The 19298-nt window shown below is 43.8% G+C and overlaps 1 protein-coding gene, 1 non-coding gene and 1 pseudogene across 2 annotated transcripts in view; 1 reads left to right on the top strand and 2 right to left on the bottom strand.

The window, feature by feature from the left end:
• Positions 1–7358, bottom strand: part of RTF1 (RTF1 homolog, Paf1/RNA polymerase II complex component) — a 51499-nt gene extending 44141 nt beyond the window's left edge. Inside the window, exon 1 of the mRNA XM_069461236.1 lies at positions 7152–7358. Coding sequence (XP_069317337.1) covers positions 7152–7358 — 207 coding nt within the window. The remainder of the gene's footprint in view (positions 1–7151) is intronic.
• Positions 7359–9768: 2410 nt separating this feature from the next.
• On the bottom strand, positions 9769–9871 carry LOC138381028 (U6 spliceosomal RNA). The gene has a single exon (XR_011232982.1). It is a non-coding gene; the product is annotated as a U6 spliceosomal RNA (small nuclear RNA).
• An 891-nt stretch (positions 9872–10762) lies between these two features.
• LOC138381215 (U4atac minor spliceosomal RNA) lies at positions 10763–10865 on the top strand (annotated as a pseudogene).
• The last annotated feature ends 8433 nt before the right edge of the window (positions 10866–19298 follow it).

Raw genomic sequence — 19298 nt, forward strand, 5'->3', positions numbered from 1 at the left:
CTGAGGCAGGATGATTGCTTGAGGCCAGGAGTTCAAGACCAGCCTGAGCAAGAGCAAGACCCTGTCTCTACAAAAAATAGAAAAATTAGCCGGGCATGGTGGCGTGCACCTGTAGTCCCAGCTACTTGAGAGGCTGAGGTGGGAGGATCGCTTGAGCCCACGAGTTTGAGGCTGCAGTGAGCTGATAACACTATTGCATTCTAGCCTGGGTGACAGAGCAAGAACCTGTCTCCAAAAAAAAAAAAAAAAAATCAAAACAATGAACAAACACAAAAACCATTCTAAAGTAATAATTCCAAAGTGGAAGTATAACAATCTTTTAAATTGCACATGATTGGCACTCAATGTAGTAGCTTTCCGCTCAAATTTCCAGCAAAGCAATTATAATTGCACATAAAAATATTGAGTTATATAAATGCCCACAGTGTTGCAGAACTGACAAAATGTTTTCAACTCATTCAAAATAAAAGCCACATAAAAGTTGGCTGGGCACAGTGGCTCACGGCTATAATCCTATCACTCTGGGAGGCTGAGGTCGGAGGATTGCTTGAGCTCAGGAATTCGAAACCAGCTGAGCAAGAGTGAGACCCTGTCTCTACTGAAAATCGAAAAATTAGCCGGGCACAGTGGCAAGCACCTATAGTCCCAGCTACTCGGGAGGCTGAGGCAGGAGGATGGTTTGAGCCCAGGAGTTTGAGGTTGCAGTGAGCTATGATGACACCACTGCACTCTACCCAGGTTGACTACATAAAAGTTAAGAGACAGAGGAAGAGACAGAGAGATATTTTACTACTATTACTTGTTTTTACTTAGCTCCCTTCTCCCAATACACTTTCTAAATAACATACATTACTATTCTTTAAAGAAGACATATCAGTATTATAAGTAGAGGGGTTGGAGCAAGAACCCCCAACTGATGTGTCCCTTATCTTTTTAAGTAATCTCATAATCAGGTTAGAATACCTTCCATCATGGATGTGCTTAGTAGCATTTATTATACTTATTCAACAAAGATTTATAAGTGCCTACTCTGTGTCAGGCAAGTATTATTTTCAACTACCTATTTGATGTCTCCACTTGGATATCTCATAGACACTTTAAACTCCACACATCCAAGACTGAACTCAGGATCTTCACCTCTAAACCTGATTTTCCTCCACGGTTCCCTGTCTCACGCCAGAGTCTGTTATCCATTCCTTATACCTCCTCTTCTCATCCCAATATCCAATCAGTCTTCAAGTGCTCTCAGTCCTACATCCTGAATATTATGTCTATTCCATTCCACTATCTGTCATCTCCATAACTATCATGCCAATTCAAGTCAGTCCTCCATTCAACAAATACTGACAGAGTGCCTACTGCACACAGGCACTGTTCTAGGTGCCAGGGGTACTGCAGTGAACAAATATGCTTGCCCTCCTACAGCTTCCATTCTAGTGCAACTTATATTCTCCACCTTCTCTCACCTGGACTTCTCTATCTGCCACCTAGATAATGTCCTCCTTCTACATTACTCTTCACATAGCAGAGTAAGTGAGCTGATAAAAAGGCAAATCTGAATATCTCTTTCAGCTTAAAATCCTTCAGTGGCTTCTTTTTACCCTCAGAATAAAGTTCAAAGTTCTTAACATTGCCAATATGGCCCTGCCAGTGGCTTTAAAACTTTTTCTTGGCCGGATGTGGTGGCTCACGCCTGTAATCCTAGCACTGTGGGAGGCAGAGGCGGGTGGATTGTTTGAGCTCAGGAGTTCGAGACCAGCCTGAGCAAGGGCAAGACCCCGTCTTACTAAAAATAGAAAGAATTTATCTGGACAGCTAAAAATATATACAGAAAAAATTAGCCGGGCATGGTGGCACATGTCTGTAGTCCCAGCTACTCGGGAGGCTGAGGCAGGAGGATGGCTTGAGCCCAGGAGTTTGAGGTTGCTGTGAGCTAGGCTGACACCACAGCACTCTAGCCCAGGCAACAGAGCAAGACTGTCTCAAAAAATAAATAAAAAAATAAACTCCTCTTTCCTTCTCCTCAAAAAAACAAACAAACAACAAAAAAGTTTTCTTTTTAACCTCAACCCACAGTAAAATAAACTATACCTCATGACCCAGTATACACATATATATATACATATGAAACACAAATTCATGGAACGATACTTATCTTTACTATGTATAATATACTTGATGTTTTCTATTCTATTCAATTTCATTTTTCTTTATTTATTGAGAGAGAGGGTCTCATTCTGTCATCCAGGCTAGAGTGCAGTGGTGTGATCACAGCTTACCATAACCTCATGATCTTCCCACCTCAGCCTCCGAATAGCTAGGACTACAGGCACAAGCTACCACACCTCGCTAATTTTTAAATTTTTTGTAGAGACAGGGTCTGCCTGTATTGCCCAGTCTGGTCTCAAACTCCTGGCCTCGAGTGATCCTCCTGCCTCAGCCTCCCAAAATGCTGGGATTACAGGTGTGAGGCACCATGCCCAGCCTTAATTTCATTTTTATTTTTAATGCTGGTTGTAATTCACTAACCTGACTTCTCCATCCTCAAAGAGTCAGAACAGAATCTACCTCTGCAGTTTCATTTGTGCCACACTCTTTTCAACTATCCAACTACTTATGTTCTAGTCACGCTGAGTTTCTTTCAGTTTTGTGAGGATACTAGGTCCTTTTTGCCTCATTTCTTTTGTAGATGCAGGGCCCTCAACCACGAACACTCAAAACCCTTCCCTTTACTCTTCGGTCTTCTAATCTCCTTTTCCTTAACACATATTCCAGGTCTCAGTTTAAATGTCATTCTTGTCAGGCTAGCATAGGGTCCCTGGTCATACTTTCATAATATTCACGTACTTCTTTCATAGCTTGTAGTGCAACTGAAAGGAAATGACTCTTTGAGCAATGCCCCAATTCCCATCTCTCTCTCACTTCACTCTAACCTCCCTGAAGGTGGAAACTGCTTCCATTTTGTTCACCCAATAGCACTAGTGCCTAGCACTGTCTAACACATTTGCTGAAAGATGAACAATCTCTACCCTTGAAGGAACTTATATTCTAGGAAGGGAGCAATAAACACAATGTGTTTCTGAAGATGAGTTTTTTTCTTTTTTTGAGACAGAGTCTCGCTCTGTCGCCCAGGCTACAGTGCAGTGGCATCATCATAGCTCACTGCAACTTCAAACTCTTGGGCTCAAACAATTCTTCTGACTCAGCCTCCCAAGTAGCTGGGAATACAGGTGTGCACCACCACACACGACTAATGCACCACACACGACTAATGCATTAGAATGACATGCAAATTTGTGAAGCGTCCCATATTAAAAAATTATTTTAAAAAAATAAAATAAAACAAATTTTAAACTACTCCACTTTAGTTACTATGTATGTCTTTCCAACAAGAAGAAGAAAAAAAAAAAAAACATATAGGCCTCAATAAAAAGTATCCCAACAATTCAAATAAATTCAGAGATCTAGAAGAACCAGCAACTTTGCCACTTTAAACATCCCTGTCAATGTCCTTTGGTTCTGAGTGTGCCCTTAACTTGTTCACACTATGGCAGACAGGAAGCTATTTCTCTTCTAAACTACTTATAGTAGTGTCTTACTAAAAAGATTAACTTGCACACAGACCGTGGTCTTAATCATTAACATAAATCACAATTAGCCTGTTACAACTGCAGAGTCCAGGGCTCTATCACTTGAAAGTCTGATTCAATAGGTCTAGGACAGGAACTGGTACACCCTGCACCTCTCAACTAACTTTTTTTTTTTGAGACAAGGTCTTGCTCTCCTACCCAGGCTAGAGTACAGTGGCATCACCATAGCTCACTGCAACCTCAAACTCCTGGGCTCAAGCAATCCACCTGCCTCAGCCTCCCTAACAGCTAGAACTGACTACAGGCACATAGCACCCTATCTGGCTAATTTTTCTATTGTTTGTAGAGACAGGGTCTCGCTATGTTGCTCAGGCTGGCCTTGAACTCTGGGCCTCAAGCAATCCTCCTGCCTTGGCCTCCCAAAGTGCTAAGATTACAGGTGTGAGCCTCTAGCCTACATTTTAAATAAGCAAACCAAGGAGCTTCTGACACAGAGGCCCTCCCCACCCCCACCAGGAAAAACTACACTAGAAGGCTCACCTAGCTCATCTTCAATAAAGATTACTTAGTTCGAGGTAGTATTTTTGACATTATGGCTTAGATTCCCATCTGGAAAAATCAGGGACAAAAGGCCTCCTTAATAAATTATGCTCCATTCCACACTAGACACTCAGTGATCTATTATGGTTTGTTCCTTCTACAAAAACCGTAAACTAGATAGCAAGTCTAATGTTATATCCCTAATAAAGACTCAGAACTAGATGGAACAGCCCAAGGCATCTTGGTCAGAAAAGGCCCAGAATGCATTAGTTGTGTTCTGAGGATTCCTAAAGGCCCCAAAACCACACTGACTGTGAACTGCTAAAGGGCTTTGGTGAAAACATCCAGAGGGCAGAGATCTTACTCTTTGATTCCTCTGAGAGCCTGGCACAGTGCTGAACACACAGATAGAAGGCATTGGTGCCCTGTTAGGATGTGTAGGGAAAGTGAGTTTAGAACTAGTTCTCATCTGATAACAAGAATGCCAATGAGGAGTTGAAGAGGGAGAAGTTGAAAATGTTGTTAAAACATATCAGGTATTACCTACAAATTTCACATTAATTTTTTTTTACAAATAGATATTTAGAATTGGACTTAAGGTTGCAATCCCCTCCAGTTTCCACTTTGGAAAAGGTCTTTGTGGATCAGGTAAAATTCTCTACCACAAAAGGAAGCACTCAATTCACTTCATTCATCAGAATTCCATGTAAAACCACTAAGGGCAGAATAACTTGCAGTTTAGTTCATTCATCATTTTGAGAGTGCTTTACCAAGAAAGTCACCCAAATAATCTTTTTAACTGATGTATCAATTTCCTCTAAACTATTCAGTGTACTTTACAAACAAGAATTCTAGGCTGGGTACAGTGGCTCATGCCTGTAATCCCAGCACTTTGTGATGCCGAGGTGGGGGGATCATTAGAAGTCAGGAGTACAAGACCAAACTGGACAACATAGCAAGACCCTATCTCTACAAAAAATTTAAAAAACTAGCTGGCCATGGTTGCACATGCCTATAGTCCTAGCTATTCAAGGCTGAGGCAGGATTGCTTCAGTCTGGGAGTTGGAGTTTGCAGTGAGGTGTAACCATGCCACTGCACTCCAGCCTGAGCAACAGACTGAGACCCTGCCTCACAAAAAAAAAAAAAAAAAAGTCTAGCAACATGGAAAATGGCCATGAAACATCATTCTCATTTTGCAATATGAAAAATTTTAAATTTAACAGATTAAGTTGGTTGAGTGGAAAGAGTATAGGCCTTATATTCATGTAGATTTGGGTCCAAATCCCAACTCTATCACTTATGAGTTGTATGAATTATTTAACTTCTTCAATCTCCATTTTCTTCTTATGTAAAGTGGGAAAAGTGATTACAAGTTAACCATAATTTGAACACTTCACAATGTAAATAAAACAATTAAGGTCTCTACTTAGTCACCTAAAGCCCTAAGTAAATGGTAACTGATGTCATTATCTGAAACATTTACATTTGCAGATCAGAAAATAGTAAAAAAAAAAAAAAAGTTCTAATCCTCCTAACTCCCAGTCTAAAATTACCTATCAAACTTTGACAGTCAAGAGTATACTTTTGTAAACTTCAGGAGCCGTTCAAGAAGAACACTTTCTTTCAACTTACATTTTCGATTTCCATCCCAAAACAAGGTTTCTATTCCTTAGATAGTTCTCTGCAAGCCCCATTCTTTCCCCACCTCTCAACCACCATTTTTAAAACAGCTTTTCTTCGATACCTCTCCAGTCCTTCCTTCTTAAAAGTCCTCCCCTTTCATGCCCTATTACTTTAGTCCTGAGACCTCTGGCCTCGTACAAAGGACCCCCAAGAAGTCATTTACACAAAAACTTTGTAACTTTGCTAATGTTTGCAGAACCATTTATTCTTATAAACACTTGATAGTGTTATAATAGCCCAATTAGATGTACAGGCTGATGTTTTATCTTGATTTTACAGTTAAGACCAAAAATACATAGCTAAAATATAGGATAAGCCCAGCCTAGAGCTCAAATTTTCAGATTCCAAGTTTAGTACTCCATTCAATTTACAAAGCTACCATCTCTCGCATATTCTTTCTTTACATCATTTGCTCATTAAACATGGGGGAAACCATCTTTGTATCTCCTGGTATCACTAGGTATCACTAGAGCACTGTTACTAAGAGCAGCTTCCTTCCTACAATATTTTCTAGAGTATATAAACAGTTCAAGACAATGAGGCCAAAAGTTACTTTCAATGCTTCCTGCACAATCTTCAAGTAAGAAAGAATTCTGGATGTTGCATGAAAAAGGCCAAGAGGCCTGGGTCATAGTACCTCCATGCTGCCCGACACAGTTCTCCACTTCTTCCAGTATCTGCCCTCTTTCCTCCTCCCAAGAGTGTTTTTCTCGGCCTGACATCCCAACGGGGGCCCTTCTCCATCACAAACGACCCTAGTCGCCAAATAAACTCGTGCCCACAGCTAACTCGTGCCGCGCCGAGTACGGCAGAGGCTCCTTGGGACATTTACGCATGTCCCTCCTCTCCGTCCACACTCCTTGTCTGAAAAACTTCATCTTCCAGAGCCCGCACCTTCTCGGCTCTCGCCCCCCCACCACCCCACGCTCACCCTTGCACCTCCTCCAAAACCTCCCACCCTCCCAGGTTGGCGGGCGACACTTCCTATCTCTCCGAGCCCGGATCGCCTGGCCTGCAGCCCGCCGCCCGGATCTGGCTCCAGCAGATCGCGGCCCCCTTCGGTACCCCCAAGCCCAAGGCCCATCAGCCAGGTCCCTGCCCCGCCTCCCCGCCCAAGGCGCCAAGTCCTCGCTCGGTGCTCCGTCTCCAGGCCCGGGCCGGACTCCGAGGCCCCGACGCTGCGGGGAGGACAAGAAGGGGGTTGCAGCGGCAGTCAGGGCACTGGGCGGGCCGAGCGCTAGGGTCGAGAGGCTCCGGGCCCGGGCTGCTGCCGGCTCCCGTGCCTCCGACTCAGCCCTCCCGCTCCGCCGGCCCGCGCCTCCGCGGCCTGCCCTAACCTGATCCAGGTTCTCGTCGCTGCCGCTGTCCTCCGTGTCAGAGTCGATCACGACGCGGCCTTTCCGCTTCTTTACCATGGTGGTCCCCCGGCTCCCACGCCGGACGCCGCCCGGACTCCCCTCTTGCCCGCCTGCCAGTGGGACCGCCACTGCCGCCGCCACCGCCGCCGCCGCCGCCGCTCGACCCACACAAAGACGACCGCGCATGCGCGCTCCGCTCCGCCCCTGGCCCCGCCCCCGGTCCGGCGCTCGCCGTTCGCCGGCACCCGGCGCCCCGCCCTGTCCCACCCCCGACGCAGCGTAGGAGGCGGGGCCGCGCTCCCACCTGGGTTCCGGGCAGGGGATGGCGGTGGCTTGTGGGGCGCTGGCCCTGGGTTCTCTGCCTGTTTCCGCTGCGGAGCCTAAGTTCGGTGGGCTTCCCATGTGTTGAGGGCTGGAGCCGCAAGGATCCAGGTCCTCTCTGAGGGGGCTCACGTGTCTCCACTCGCTGACACTGCTGGAGTGTGAGGGCGACCTCAAGGGCTGCCGCCTGCAAGAAACAAACTGAATGAAAGCGACCAGTGGCTCCGACCAAGCCCAGGGCACTGGTTGAGGGATGAAGCCTGCATACCGGGGCTGTGCAAATGACAGCTGAGCTGAGACCCAGAGAATCATGAGTTATTCAAAAGAAAAGTGGAGGAAAGGGTATTTCAAGTAGAGAACAGCGTGGGCAATGGCCCAGAGATAATAAAGTTGGATTCCGGCAACTGAAAGTTCTCTGTGGCCAGAGCAGAGTGTGTGATGCGTGGGGACAGGGGACAGATGAGGCTAGAGGGACGCGGCGGCCACATGATTCAGAACCTAATAAGCTAACTTAGGGAGTTTGACCTTTAATATTGAAAGATTTCAAACTGAAGAATGACATGATTAGATTTGTGTTTTTAAAAGATTATTCTGGGCCGGGTGCGGTGGCTCACGCCTGTAATCCTAGCACTCTGGGAGGCTGAGGCAGGAGGATCGCTTGAGGTCAGGAGTTTGAGACCAGCCTCAGCAAGAGCGAGACCCCATCTCTACTAAAAAATAGAAAAAATTAGTTAGGCAACTAAAAATAGAAAAAATTAGCCAGGCCTGGTGGTGCCTTCCTGTAGTCCCAGCTACTCGAGAGGCTGAGGCAGGAGGATTGCTTGAGTACAGGAGTTTGAGATTGCTGTGAGCTAGGCTAATGCCACGGCACTCTAGCCCCGGCGACAGAGCAAAATTCTGTCTCAAAAAAAAAAAAGAAAGAAAGAAAAGAAAAGAAAGATTACTCTGGCTGCAGTGTGGCAGATGCATTAAAAGAAAGTGAGACCAAGGGCAGTGAGACCCTACTTGGGGTGTTGGTGTCTTCTTTGCAGCAGACGATGCAGCGGACTAAGGAAGCAGCAGTGGCTATGGAGAGAAGCAGATGGATTCTAGATAATTTGGAAGGTAGAATCCCCAGGATTTGGAGATTATTTGTGGGAGGGATAAGGGAAGGAGAGTCCGAGACACTGATGATGTTCAGATTCTGGCTTAGAAAGCTGGTGGCAAGTGGGAAGTGGACCCTTCATCAGAATCTGAAACAAGAGGAGAGAAGAAGGTTTAGGGGACTGACATGGGTAGGAAATTCAGTTTTATACTTGTTGTGTTTGAGGTCAACTGATAAAAAGTTCAGCTCCAGAAGTGATTTCTTTGTGGGATTTGGAATATAAGCAATAATAATTTGAAATTGTTCTCAAAACTCTTCTGGAGTCCATTAATTCATTTATTCTGGTAGTAAACTTGGGAGTTAGACCCCTGTCTTTCCTGGGTAATACTGGGCACAGGCAGACTGATGAGTTCTTACTTTCTGGATCCCATTTCCACATTTACTGTATAAGTGTTATTTTCTCCACCAAGTTGCAATATATATCACATGTGTGCATGCCTAAAGATAGCAATAAAAGAAAATATGTCATACATAGAGAAGTCTCTAGAAGCAAACACCTCAGTGTACGGTTTGCTTCCAGTTAGGTTGAAAAGGTGTTCAGGATTATAGTGAAGAAAATGACCTTTAAAAAGCCCAGCTACCTCTTTACTTTAGAAGAGTTTTCCTAAAATATAACCTCTAGACTTCTCTCACCCAACATATCCTTGGAACTGAGCCCATGGCCAAGATGACCCAAAGTGCCCAGGGCAGGCCAGCTCCCTCATTTCTAGCCACCCTGAAGCATAGTGCCCTTCTGTGAGGCTGCTCTAAATGTGTTAATTACAGCGATCCCCAACCTTTTTGGCACCAGGGACTGGTTTCATGGAAGACAATTTGTGCAGAGGTGGGGAGCAGAAAAGACAATTTTTCCCTGGGTGGGGGGAGGTTGGGAAGGTGGAGCTCTGGGGCCGGTTTGGAGGCCTGGGGCTTAGGGATAGCAGGGTTAATACACACAATTACTGAAAAGAAAGTCATAGTATAGTAAGTGAACCTTGATTGGAATTAATAAAGTTATGCTCTTTGAGTGAAATCTGTTGATTTTTATCTTTCTGCAAGGGTTCCTCTAATGATTCATGGAGTGAAGTTAGTTTATAATAAGACTAATCAGTGTCTAAATTGAGTGAATAAACATCCTGCACCCTATTTTTTTTTTATAATATGGAACGCTTCATGAATTTGCGTTTCATCCTTGAGCAGGGGCCATGCTAATCTTCTCTGTGTGGTTCCAATTTTAGTATATGTGCTGCCAAAGCCAGTCATCCTGTACTCTAAACTCCCTCTTGAATCAGCTTCCCAGAGAACCCAACCTGTGAAAGTTTACAATTAGTAAAATGAGGATAATAATATCTGTCTCTTTGATTTCGTATAAGGTTTAAATAAGTTAACATGTAAAAAAAAAAGTGCTTAGAATACTTCCTGGCAAAGAGTAAACAATAAATGTCAGCTATAATTGTTATTACACTTTGGGGAAAGAGACTACAGTACAGTGAGAAGCGGTTGGAGGAAGAGGGTTGGTGATGGAAGATTTTTATTTTTTACTTTATACACTTCAGTGCTGTTTAAACTCTATACTTATGAAAACTGTCAATCAGTAAGAAAAAAAATTATACTGAGTATGAATTCTTTATTATACTTTTTTAAATATTTTGGGGGAAATAGAATAATTTTTTCTGATTATAAAAATGATTCCTGCTTATTATAAATTAAAAGACAGAAAAGTATAAAAGTAAAGAAAACTATGTAAAATTCTACCACCCCAAGATACCCTTCCAGTCTTTAACAAAACAAACAAAATTCTTTGTGTGTGCATATATTTATTCAAAATGTATTTATCAAGTACTTACTACATGCCTGAGCTCAGGCACTGAGCTAGCTGCTGAACAAGTTGAATAAGTGACCAAGACAAGATCCCTGCTCCCAAGAGATTACATATATAACAGATATACATTACAAAAGGCATGTACATTTAAAATGCTGTGAGGACCCCTTTTTATGCAGACCACCCAAAAGGACAAAAGAGGTATTTTTAACATCTGCTGTTTGAGAAAATCCAGAATGAAAAAAACTACTATGGATTCCCTAACAAATTTAAATGAACTTGTATTCTATTCCTTACAACTATATCTTTTTTAAAAAAGTATCACTAATCATCCTTTTCTTGGGGTAACGCTACTGTCCAATGAATGAATAGTAAGGGCAATACTGCTAACACCTACACAACATGCCAACTAAATCAAACTTTTAAATAAAACAAATTTAAAAAAATAGCACTGGATCAAACGGCATGGATGTTTTTAAAATTCTTGATACATATTGTCAAATTGTCCTATAAAAGGTTCTAACACTTTACACCCAGGTTCCATCTGGGTGTTTGAAGTCTGAAAGTTATGTAATTTGGGGGAGCCCTCTTTAAGAAAAAGAAAAAAAAAAGTACAAAAGCAAATATTTAGAATAATAAGAGATGCCAGGTACAGTGGTACATGCCTGTAGTCCCAGCTACTCAGGAGGCAGAGGCAGAAGATCCCTTGAGCCTAGGAGGTAGAATCCTGCCTAGGCAACATAGCAAGACCCTGTCTCTAAAAAATAGTTGAAAATAACAATACACCAGCCTGAGCAAAAGCGATACCCTGTCTCTACTAAAAATAGAAAGAAATTATCTGGACAACTAAAAATACATATAAAAAAATTAGCTAGGCATGGTGGTGCATGCCTGTAGTCCCAGCTACTTGGGAGGCTGAGGCAGGACGATTGCTTAAGCCCAGGAGTTTGAGGTTGCTGTGAGCTAGGGTGATGCCATGGCACTCTAGCCAGGGCAACAGAGCGAGACTCTATCTCAAAAAAAAAAAAAAAAAAAAACAATACACATATGTGAACTTTGGAGGAAGGACTAGGGAAATCATTACTGTGTATTGCCAATTTGTCATGGTGTTGCAGGGTCCTTCCTTTGGGCGACTTGATTATCTCTCTCTTTTTTCTTTTTCTTTTTTTTTTTTTTGAGACAGGGTCTCACTCTGTCCCTCAGGCTAGGGTGCAGTGGCATGATCAAAGCTCATTGCCACCTTGAGTTCCTGGGCTCAAGAGAGATCTTCCTGCCTCAGCCTCCTAAATAGCTGGGATTACAGGCACCCGACACCACACTCAGCTAAGTTTTTTTTTTTTTTTTTTGTAGAGAAGAGTCTCACTATGTTGCCCAGGCTGGTCTCAAACTTCTGACCTCAAGTGATCCTCTCGCCTCAGCCTCCCAAAGTGCTGGTACTACAGGAATGAGCCACTGCTTCCAGGTCTGATCATCTCTTTGAGACCCTGAGTTCAGAGTCTGAAAATTGGCTCAGATCTAAAAGTATGCAAGAGACAGTCACTTTTTATTGGGGTAACTGTCCTCAGTCTCCTGATCATCTATCCTTGATTCCTTCTGACAGTAAACTGAATAGCTTTATTGGCTACCCATCTATTTTATCCCTGGAGATGTTATGTTTTAGTAGCTATCCCCATAATTTTCTGAGGGTCAGACCTGCTTGGCTATCACTCTGACCTTTCCGCTCATTATAATAATTGCATCTACCTAGCTTCTGACAGTAAGTGCTGCCACCTGCCTTCTTGTTTCAAGGTCCAATCATCCCATTTCTGTTAGTGAGCCTAGTTTTTAACAGCCTAACTACAGTTAGTCCTGGCCTACACAGGAGAACCACCGCTAGATCTTTAGTGATGCTGGTGCACCTCTTACCAACACGTACCCATGGCCTTGGTAAGTGGCACATCCTCTCAGTATTCCCATGGAACATAACCATTTAATGGGTTTTCTGGCCTTATACAGTACATTTACTCCAGTGTTCTCATTTCTCTGAGCTTTTTAATCCCTTCCTGCACCATCTGTCTTGGCAGTTCTGGCATTTTTTTACCTTATGTGGGCTGTAGAGTTTTCCATGCTTCTAAAAAGCCATTATAATAGCAAATCTTCAAATCCTGGGATTCTTGGCAGGGTGACAAATTTTGTATCCCAGGAAAGTGCTCCCAAATCAATAAACTCTCCTTTATCCAATCTTACAATTTGGTCCCCTTGATCAAGCAAGCACCCTCAGCATCCAGTCCTTTGCTACTCTCCCAGCTCCTGCCAGTACATGCTTGGCTAGTTCTTGCAGATCCTTTGGGGTATAATCCCTTTCCTCCCTTATCAGGCCCAATGTGTCCCACACTGGGTTATGTGGTGACTTAACTGTAGTTATAAACCTAGTGACCAGGAGGGAGGTAAGGGCAGATTCTGAGGGGAAGGGGGACACATGCGGTCTTGCAGGGTACAGTCCTCTGCAGTGTCTACAGGGAAGTGGGGGATGCTGGATGGCAGACCATTTCTGCAGGTTCAGAGAGTTCTGGAGAATCTGAGAATTCAAGATCTTCAGGGGCATTAACAAGTTATCCCCATCCCATATATCATGGTCCCATTATTTCCCAACTAGGGCCGTGGTCATGGCTTAGCAGGCCTGCCTTGCTTGGGAATTTAAACTTACTGGAGCTCAGGCTATTCTGATGATTACCCTGGGCCTCGGTGTTCCTTGCCTCCACCTGCAGGTATTGAAAGCCTCTTTATATGTTATTAAGGAGGGCCTCTGGCTTTCTTACTTGGCTTTCAGTAACAGCCACCCAATTCCGCTATCCTTGTAGTTACTATGCTCCCCATATTTTTCAAATGCCTGTTACATCCCACCATCTGGTATCTTCCCTTCCACCAGCATACTAACCGTATCCATCCATGATGAAATATTCAACAAACTATCATCTCGTGGCACGTCTTCCTTGCCAGCTGGATGGTGAGTGACCCAGCTTCTAAACATCATTTTACTGCCTCCTTTCTCAGACCACTCCTGGCAACAACTGTTGCGGGTTGGGTTCTCCTAGAAGCAGGCTCTGAGACAGAGATTAGCATGAGGATGTTAATTAGGGAGTGCCCCTGGGATTGACAACTGTAGAAGGGATGGAAAGCGGGAGAAGCTGAACTGCAGTGTGGACCTGACCACCAGGTCAACAAAATCGCATGGGCACTCTGAAGCTAAAATAGGCCACCAGAGTTGTCCCACATTGGACTGAAATGGCCAGACCATTACAAGGGAGTAAGGCCAGACCAGTAAGGCAGGGGAGCCCTGCCTTACTCATTAGATGTAGGCCACCTGGGAAGGATGTGAGCTTGGGCAAAGGGTCTTTCTGCAGCTCAGCCAGACCCTCAAGTATCTGAGAGCTAAGGGCTGTCAGGTAGGGCAGCAAGTCCCTCCTTCCCAAATGACACATCTCTGTGTCCATCCAGAACCTGAGGCACAGAGAGGTTCCTAAGGTCACACAGTTGGTAGGTGATGGAACCAGTCTGACTCCAGATCCATGCTCTTAACCACTGTTAGCAATTTGGTACCTCTGCCTGGTATGGTAGACAAGCAAATACAGACCACTTACCCAAAGTAATCAGGAGCCAGACCACTGGAAATAACTTCAGTAAAACAGGTGGAGGAGCAAGATTGTAAAGGTGGTCAAGACGGTGCAGGGTGGTAGAAACAGAGAAGTCAGAAGGGGGTCCAGGGAAGGGAGAGTTTTCTAGCATGTCTCCATTGCTGCAGGAGAGAGAGGCCTTGATCAGCTGGCATGCCCAGTCCATCCACCTGGAGCCCAGGAGTGGGTGACATGCCAGACTTCCAGAATTTGAAGAAAATACCACTTCACAGCCTCCAAATCCATCTGCTCTGAAGCCCCTGTTCTTCAAGCAGCGCCCTAATCTAAGAGGACTTTCCCTCCTGAAAGGAGGCTGTGCTGCCTGGCTGACACAAATATTCCTGGCAAACATTATCTCTCATAGTAAATTGTTGGTAAACCTTATAAATCATTCTGTCTGTGGTTAGTAGGAACTGGTTCACCAGACCTTGATCACTTTTCTTTCTTTCTTTTTTTTTTTTTGAGACAGAGTCTCGCTCTGTTGCCCGGGCTAGAGTGCCGTGGTGTCAGCCTAGCTCACAGCAACCTCAAACTCCTGGGCTCAAGCGATCCCACTGCCTCAGTCTCCCGAGTAGCTGGGACTACAGGCATGCGCCACCATGCCCAGCTAATTTTTTCTATATATTTTTAGTTGTCCAGCTAATTTCTTTCTAATTTTTAGTGGAGACGGGGTCTCGCTCTTGCTCAGGCTGGTTTCAAACTCCTGAGCTCAAACGATCTGCCCGCCTCGGCCTCCCAGAGTGCTAGGATTACAGGCATGAGCCACTGCACCCGGCCGATCACTTTTCAATAATGACCTGAGCAGCTAGACTTTGAGGAGAGAGGAGAGATTGCAGCCTGGGAGCCCTGAGCTCAGTGTTCCCCTCAGAGCAGTACCCTGCTCTTCTTGCACGACCCCTCCTCTTTCTAACCTCAGTCTCACTTCCCTGACTTTGATTAGATCACTCTTTTTCAGCCTAAAATCATCCCCTAATGCCCTATTGGGTGAATAAAATCACATTTTCCTACCCACTGCTCTTGTGTATTTCTGTGGTTCCTAATATTACTACTAGAAGGTGGCATAGTCAAGCTGCTTTGCTGCATTATGCTATTATTTTAAAACAGGGAGAAGGAGAAAGAGAAGGAAGAGGAGGAGAAGAAAAAGGAGGAAGAATAGGAAGAGGAGGAGAAGGAGGAGGAAAATGAAGAAGGGAAGGAGGGAAATATGAAATCAAAAGAAAAGGAAGAAAGCAAGCTCCTGCAGTGTTGAACTCAGGGCTTGAAGCTAGTTTCTTTGAATTTCTCCCCGCCGGGCACAGTGGCTCATACCTGTAATCCCAGCACTTTGTGAGCCCAAGGCAGGAGCATCACTTGAGACCAATCTGGGCAACATAGCAAGACCCTGTCTCTACAAAAAAAAAAAAAAAAAAAAGGAAAATTAGCAGGACCTGGTGTCATGCGCCCATAGTCCTAGCAACTTGGGAGGCTGAAACAAGAGGATCACTTGAGCCCAGAAGTTCAAGGCTGCAGTGAGCTAAGATTGAGCCACTGCATTCCAGCCTGAGTGACAGAGTGAAACCCCGTCTCTAAAAAAAAATTTAGCGAGTTGTAAGTAACCATTTTAAAATTGTAATTGAAACTGTCGGGGTATATGACATGTAGTAATGGAAATATTGTATATTTTATTTATATATTACATAAATGAGGATAGGCTAACTTTTACTGCAGCAACAACACCAAAATCTCAGGGCTTAACAAAGCAAAGCTTATTTTTCACTCATACAAAGTCTACTGTGGATCTCAGAGACGCTCTAGGGCAACTGTTCTCTTCTTGTTGGCTTAGTGACACAGGGTGCTTCAATCTTGTGGCATCTCAATCTCAATATATCCTTTCACAATGACTGCTGAAGGGAAGGAGAACACTGGATGGTCTTAAGCCCAAAATGAAATGCTTTGGCCAGGGACTCAGAAATGTCACTTATGCTCATAATCTATTGGCCAGAGCTAGTCATATGACTGCCTAAAATTGCAAGGAAGCAGAGAAGTATAATCCTCCGGTATGTCCAAAGGGATAGAAGAAGTAGATGTTGGTGAGCACTAGAAAATTCTACTACATATGTATGTATGTGTATACTGGGTCATAGTTGATTGCATTTCTTATTGTGGGTCACAGCAAAAAATCTTTGAGAAACTGCTATCCTGCTTCCCTCTCCCTCTGCTCTCACTATGTCCTGAGATCCAAAGGAGTGCACAGACATTATCATACCTACATTCAGAGGCCAGTCCTACCACTTCCCTGTCTCTGTGAACTTGGTTGGGTTCGTGCTTGTTACGTAAGATGCTTGTTACCTAACCTTTCTGAGTTTCATTCCCTCAGAGGTAAATGAGGGAAATGACATCTGTCTTACAAAATTGTGGTAAGGCGTAAGAGACATGGTATGGTAAGTGCCTGGCTCTGGGCTTGACTCTGTGTGTGAGTTTAGACAGTAGAAATCTTCACCATTCTGCCAAGCAGAACTCTTCCATTGAAGAGATGATGTATTTCAGAATCCCATGCCTTCATGTGTGCGTGCTCCTTCACCTGGATGGCCTTTCCTCTTCTCATCTGCCTGTTACATGCCTTGTTCTTCAATGCTCAGCTCATGTTCTTCCTCTAGGAACTACTCCCTAACTCAGATGAGCAGATATGACTCAGAGTGGTGGATAATGAGCATGTATCCTGGAGACAGCCAACAGACATGGCTTGAATCCCAGCTCCACAATTCACCAGCTGTGACAAGCATGTTACTTAACACCTCTAAGAACGTTTCCTTCTCTGGGAAATATTGGTGTAATATTAGTACCTACTTCATAAGATTATTGTGAGGATTAAAAGAGAAAGTGCTCCAAAAGTGTTAAGTCAATGCCTGGCCGATAAATGCTCATTAAACCCTTATTTGGGTCACTCTTATACCTAGTACATCCCTCTACTATAGTTCCTTTCACACTGTGCTGCAATTATTTGTTTGATGACATGCCCTATACTACTAGAATGTATAGACTGTGTACCTGTTGAGCACTGTCCCAGAGTTCAGCAATAACTAGCTTTTTTTTTTTTTTTTTAGACATGGAATCTCTATGTGTTGCCCAGGCTGGAGTGCAGTGATGTGAGCATAGCTCACTGTAACCTTGAACTCCTGAGCTCAAGCGATCCTCCTCAAGCCTTGACCTCCCAAAGTGCTGGGATTATAGGTGTGAGCCACTGCACCCAGCCAGAGCTAGCTTTTTTGAACACTTATAAAAAAATTCCAAGACTTATGCTAAACATTTTACATATATTATCCCATTTAATATTGATTGCAAACTACATTAATATCTTGCTACTTTCTAAGGTTGGCCCGGGATAGACAACCCCTCTGCGTCTTTGCTCACTGACTACAACATACGGGACTATAGGGCTTTACTCATTCATGTCCTGATTCACAGCAGCTTCAGTGTCCTCTTGACCCAGGCTTCCAAATGACGCTCTTAGTGTTCATTTCCTTTTGAGCAAGGAGTTTCTATTCGGAGTAGCCTGCTCTTGATTGTTTCATTTTGTTCCGTTTGTCATATTATCATTTTAGGGCATTTGCCTGCTCTATGTCCATAAATAGATAGACTGTTCCCTGTTGTTTCCATTTCTAATTTGGGTGGGTTTCAGTTTTGTTATGAATAAAGATATGGTTAAGCTCTGGCGGTGCCCACTACTACTGCCTCAGAAGCCAAGGGATTATAGACATGGCTGGGTGAATCTAAATAATCATTTCCCCTCAGACCTTTGTCTTTATTCACTCCTCTAATACCTCTGCTTTCTCTTCTGCCTGACATTTTCATGTCCTTCCTTTTTGACTTGAACAATTTCCCTTCCTTCCAGCCTCTCTTTCCTCACTGCTAATAAATACACATGGGGTTTCCCATCCTTAAAAAAAGCAAACAACTAATGATTAGGGAAATTCAAATCAAAACCACAATGAGATACCACTTCACACCCATTAGGATGGCTACTACATGAAAAATTTTAAAAACTCAGGATGTGATGGCTCACACCTGTAATCCTAGCACTTTGGGGGACCAGGAGTTTGAGACCAGTCTGAACAACATAGCAAGACCTTGTCTCTACAAAAAATTTAAAAAATAAAAAATTAGCCAGGCATTGTAGCTTGTGCCTACAGTCCCAGTTACTTGGGGAGGCTGAGGCAGGAGGGTTCACTTGATCAAGCCTAGAAGTTTGAAGTTGCAGTGAGGTATGATTGTACCACTGCACTTAGCCTGGGCAATAGAGTGAGACTCTGTCTCAAGAAAAATTTTTTTAATAAATAAATAATAATAAATAAAAATCCAGAAAATAAGGGCAATAACTATAGGGTGTCATTGGGTTTGGAAAGAAAGAGTGAAAGATCAAAGATCAAAGAGAGCAAAAAGAATGCAATGGAACTTAGGGTCAATGAGAGGAGGTTTTAAGAAGAGTTAAGGATAGCCCAGGATTTCCAGCCTGGAAGGATTTGGGCATTCACAGAAATAAGGAAGATAAGAGGAGGAGTTAATATGGAGAAATATGGCCCGGTGCTGTGGCTCATGCCTGTAATCCTAGCCCTATGGAAGGAGAATCACTTGAGGCGACAATTTGGAGATCAGCCTGGGCAACATAGTGAGACCCCTGTCTCTACAAAAAATAAGAAGAAAATAAAAAAATTAGCTGGGTATGCTAGGGTATGCCTGTAGCTCCAGATACTAGGGAGGCTGAGACAGGAGGATCCTTTGAGGCCAGGAGTTCAAGGTTACAGTGAGCTATGATCGCACCACTGCACTCCAGTCTGGGCAACAGAGTGACAACTTTGTCTTTAATAAAAAAAAAAAAAGGTGGGGGGAATATATGTTTAGTTTTTGACAGATGGAATTTGAGATATTAGTGATATATTCCACAACTAGAACTGGTATGAGAGGTTGGAAATGTATGCTGCTGTGAACTAAAATAAAATCTTAAGGCTTCCCCCTCACCGGCTGACTGAATGGACCCCCTCCTGGCCAAGTGGATACCCTAAAACTGAATTGCCTGCCATGAGGAGGGAGGTCAGACATGTCTCATCATGCCCAGCTCCCTTCTTTTTTTTTTTTTGAGACAGAGTCTCACTCTGTTGCCCAGGCTAGAGTGAGTGCCATGGCGTCAGCCTAGCTCACAGCAACCTCAAACTCCTGGGCTCAAGGGATCCTCC

Source organism: Eulemur rufifrons, chromosome 2 (assembly GCF_041146395.1).
Source record: "Eulemur rufifrons isolate Redbay chromosome 2, OSU_ERuf_1, whole genome shotgun sequence".
In the NCBI taxonomy this organism is placed as follows: Eukaryota; Metazoa; Chordata; class Mammalia; order Primates; family Lemuridae; genus Eulemur; species Eulemur rufifrons.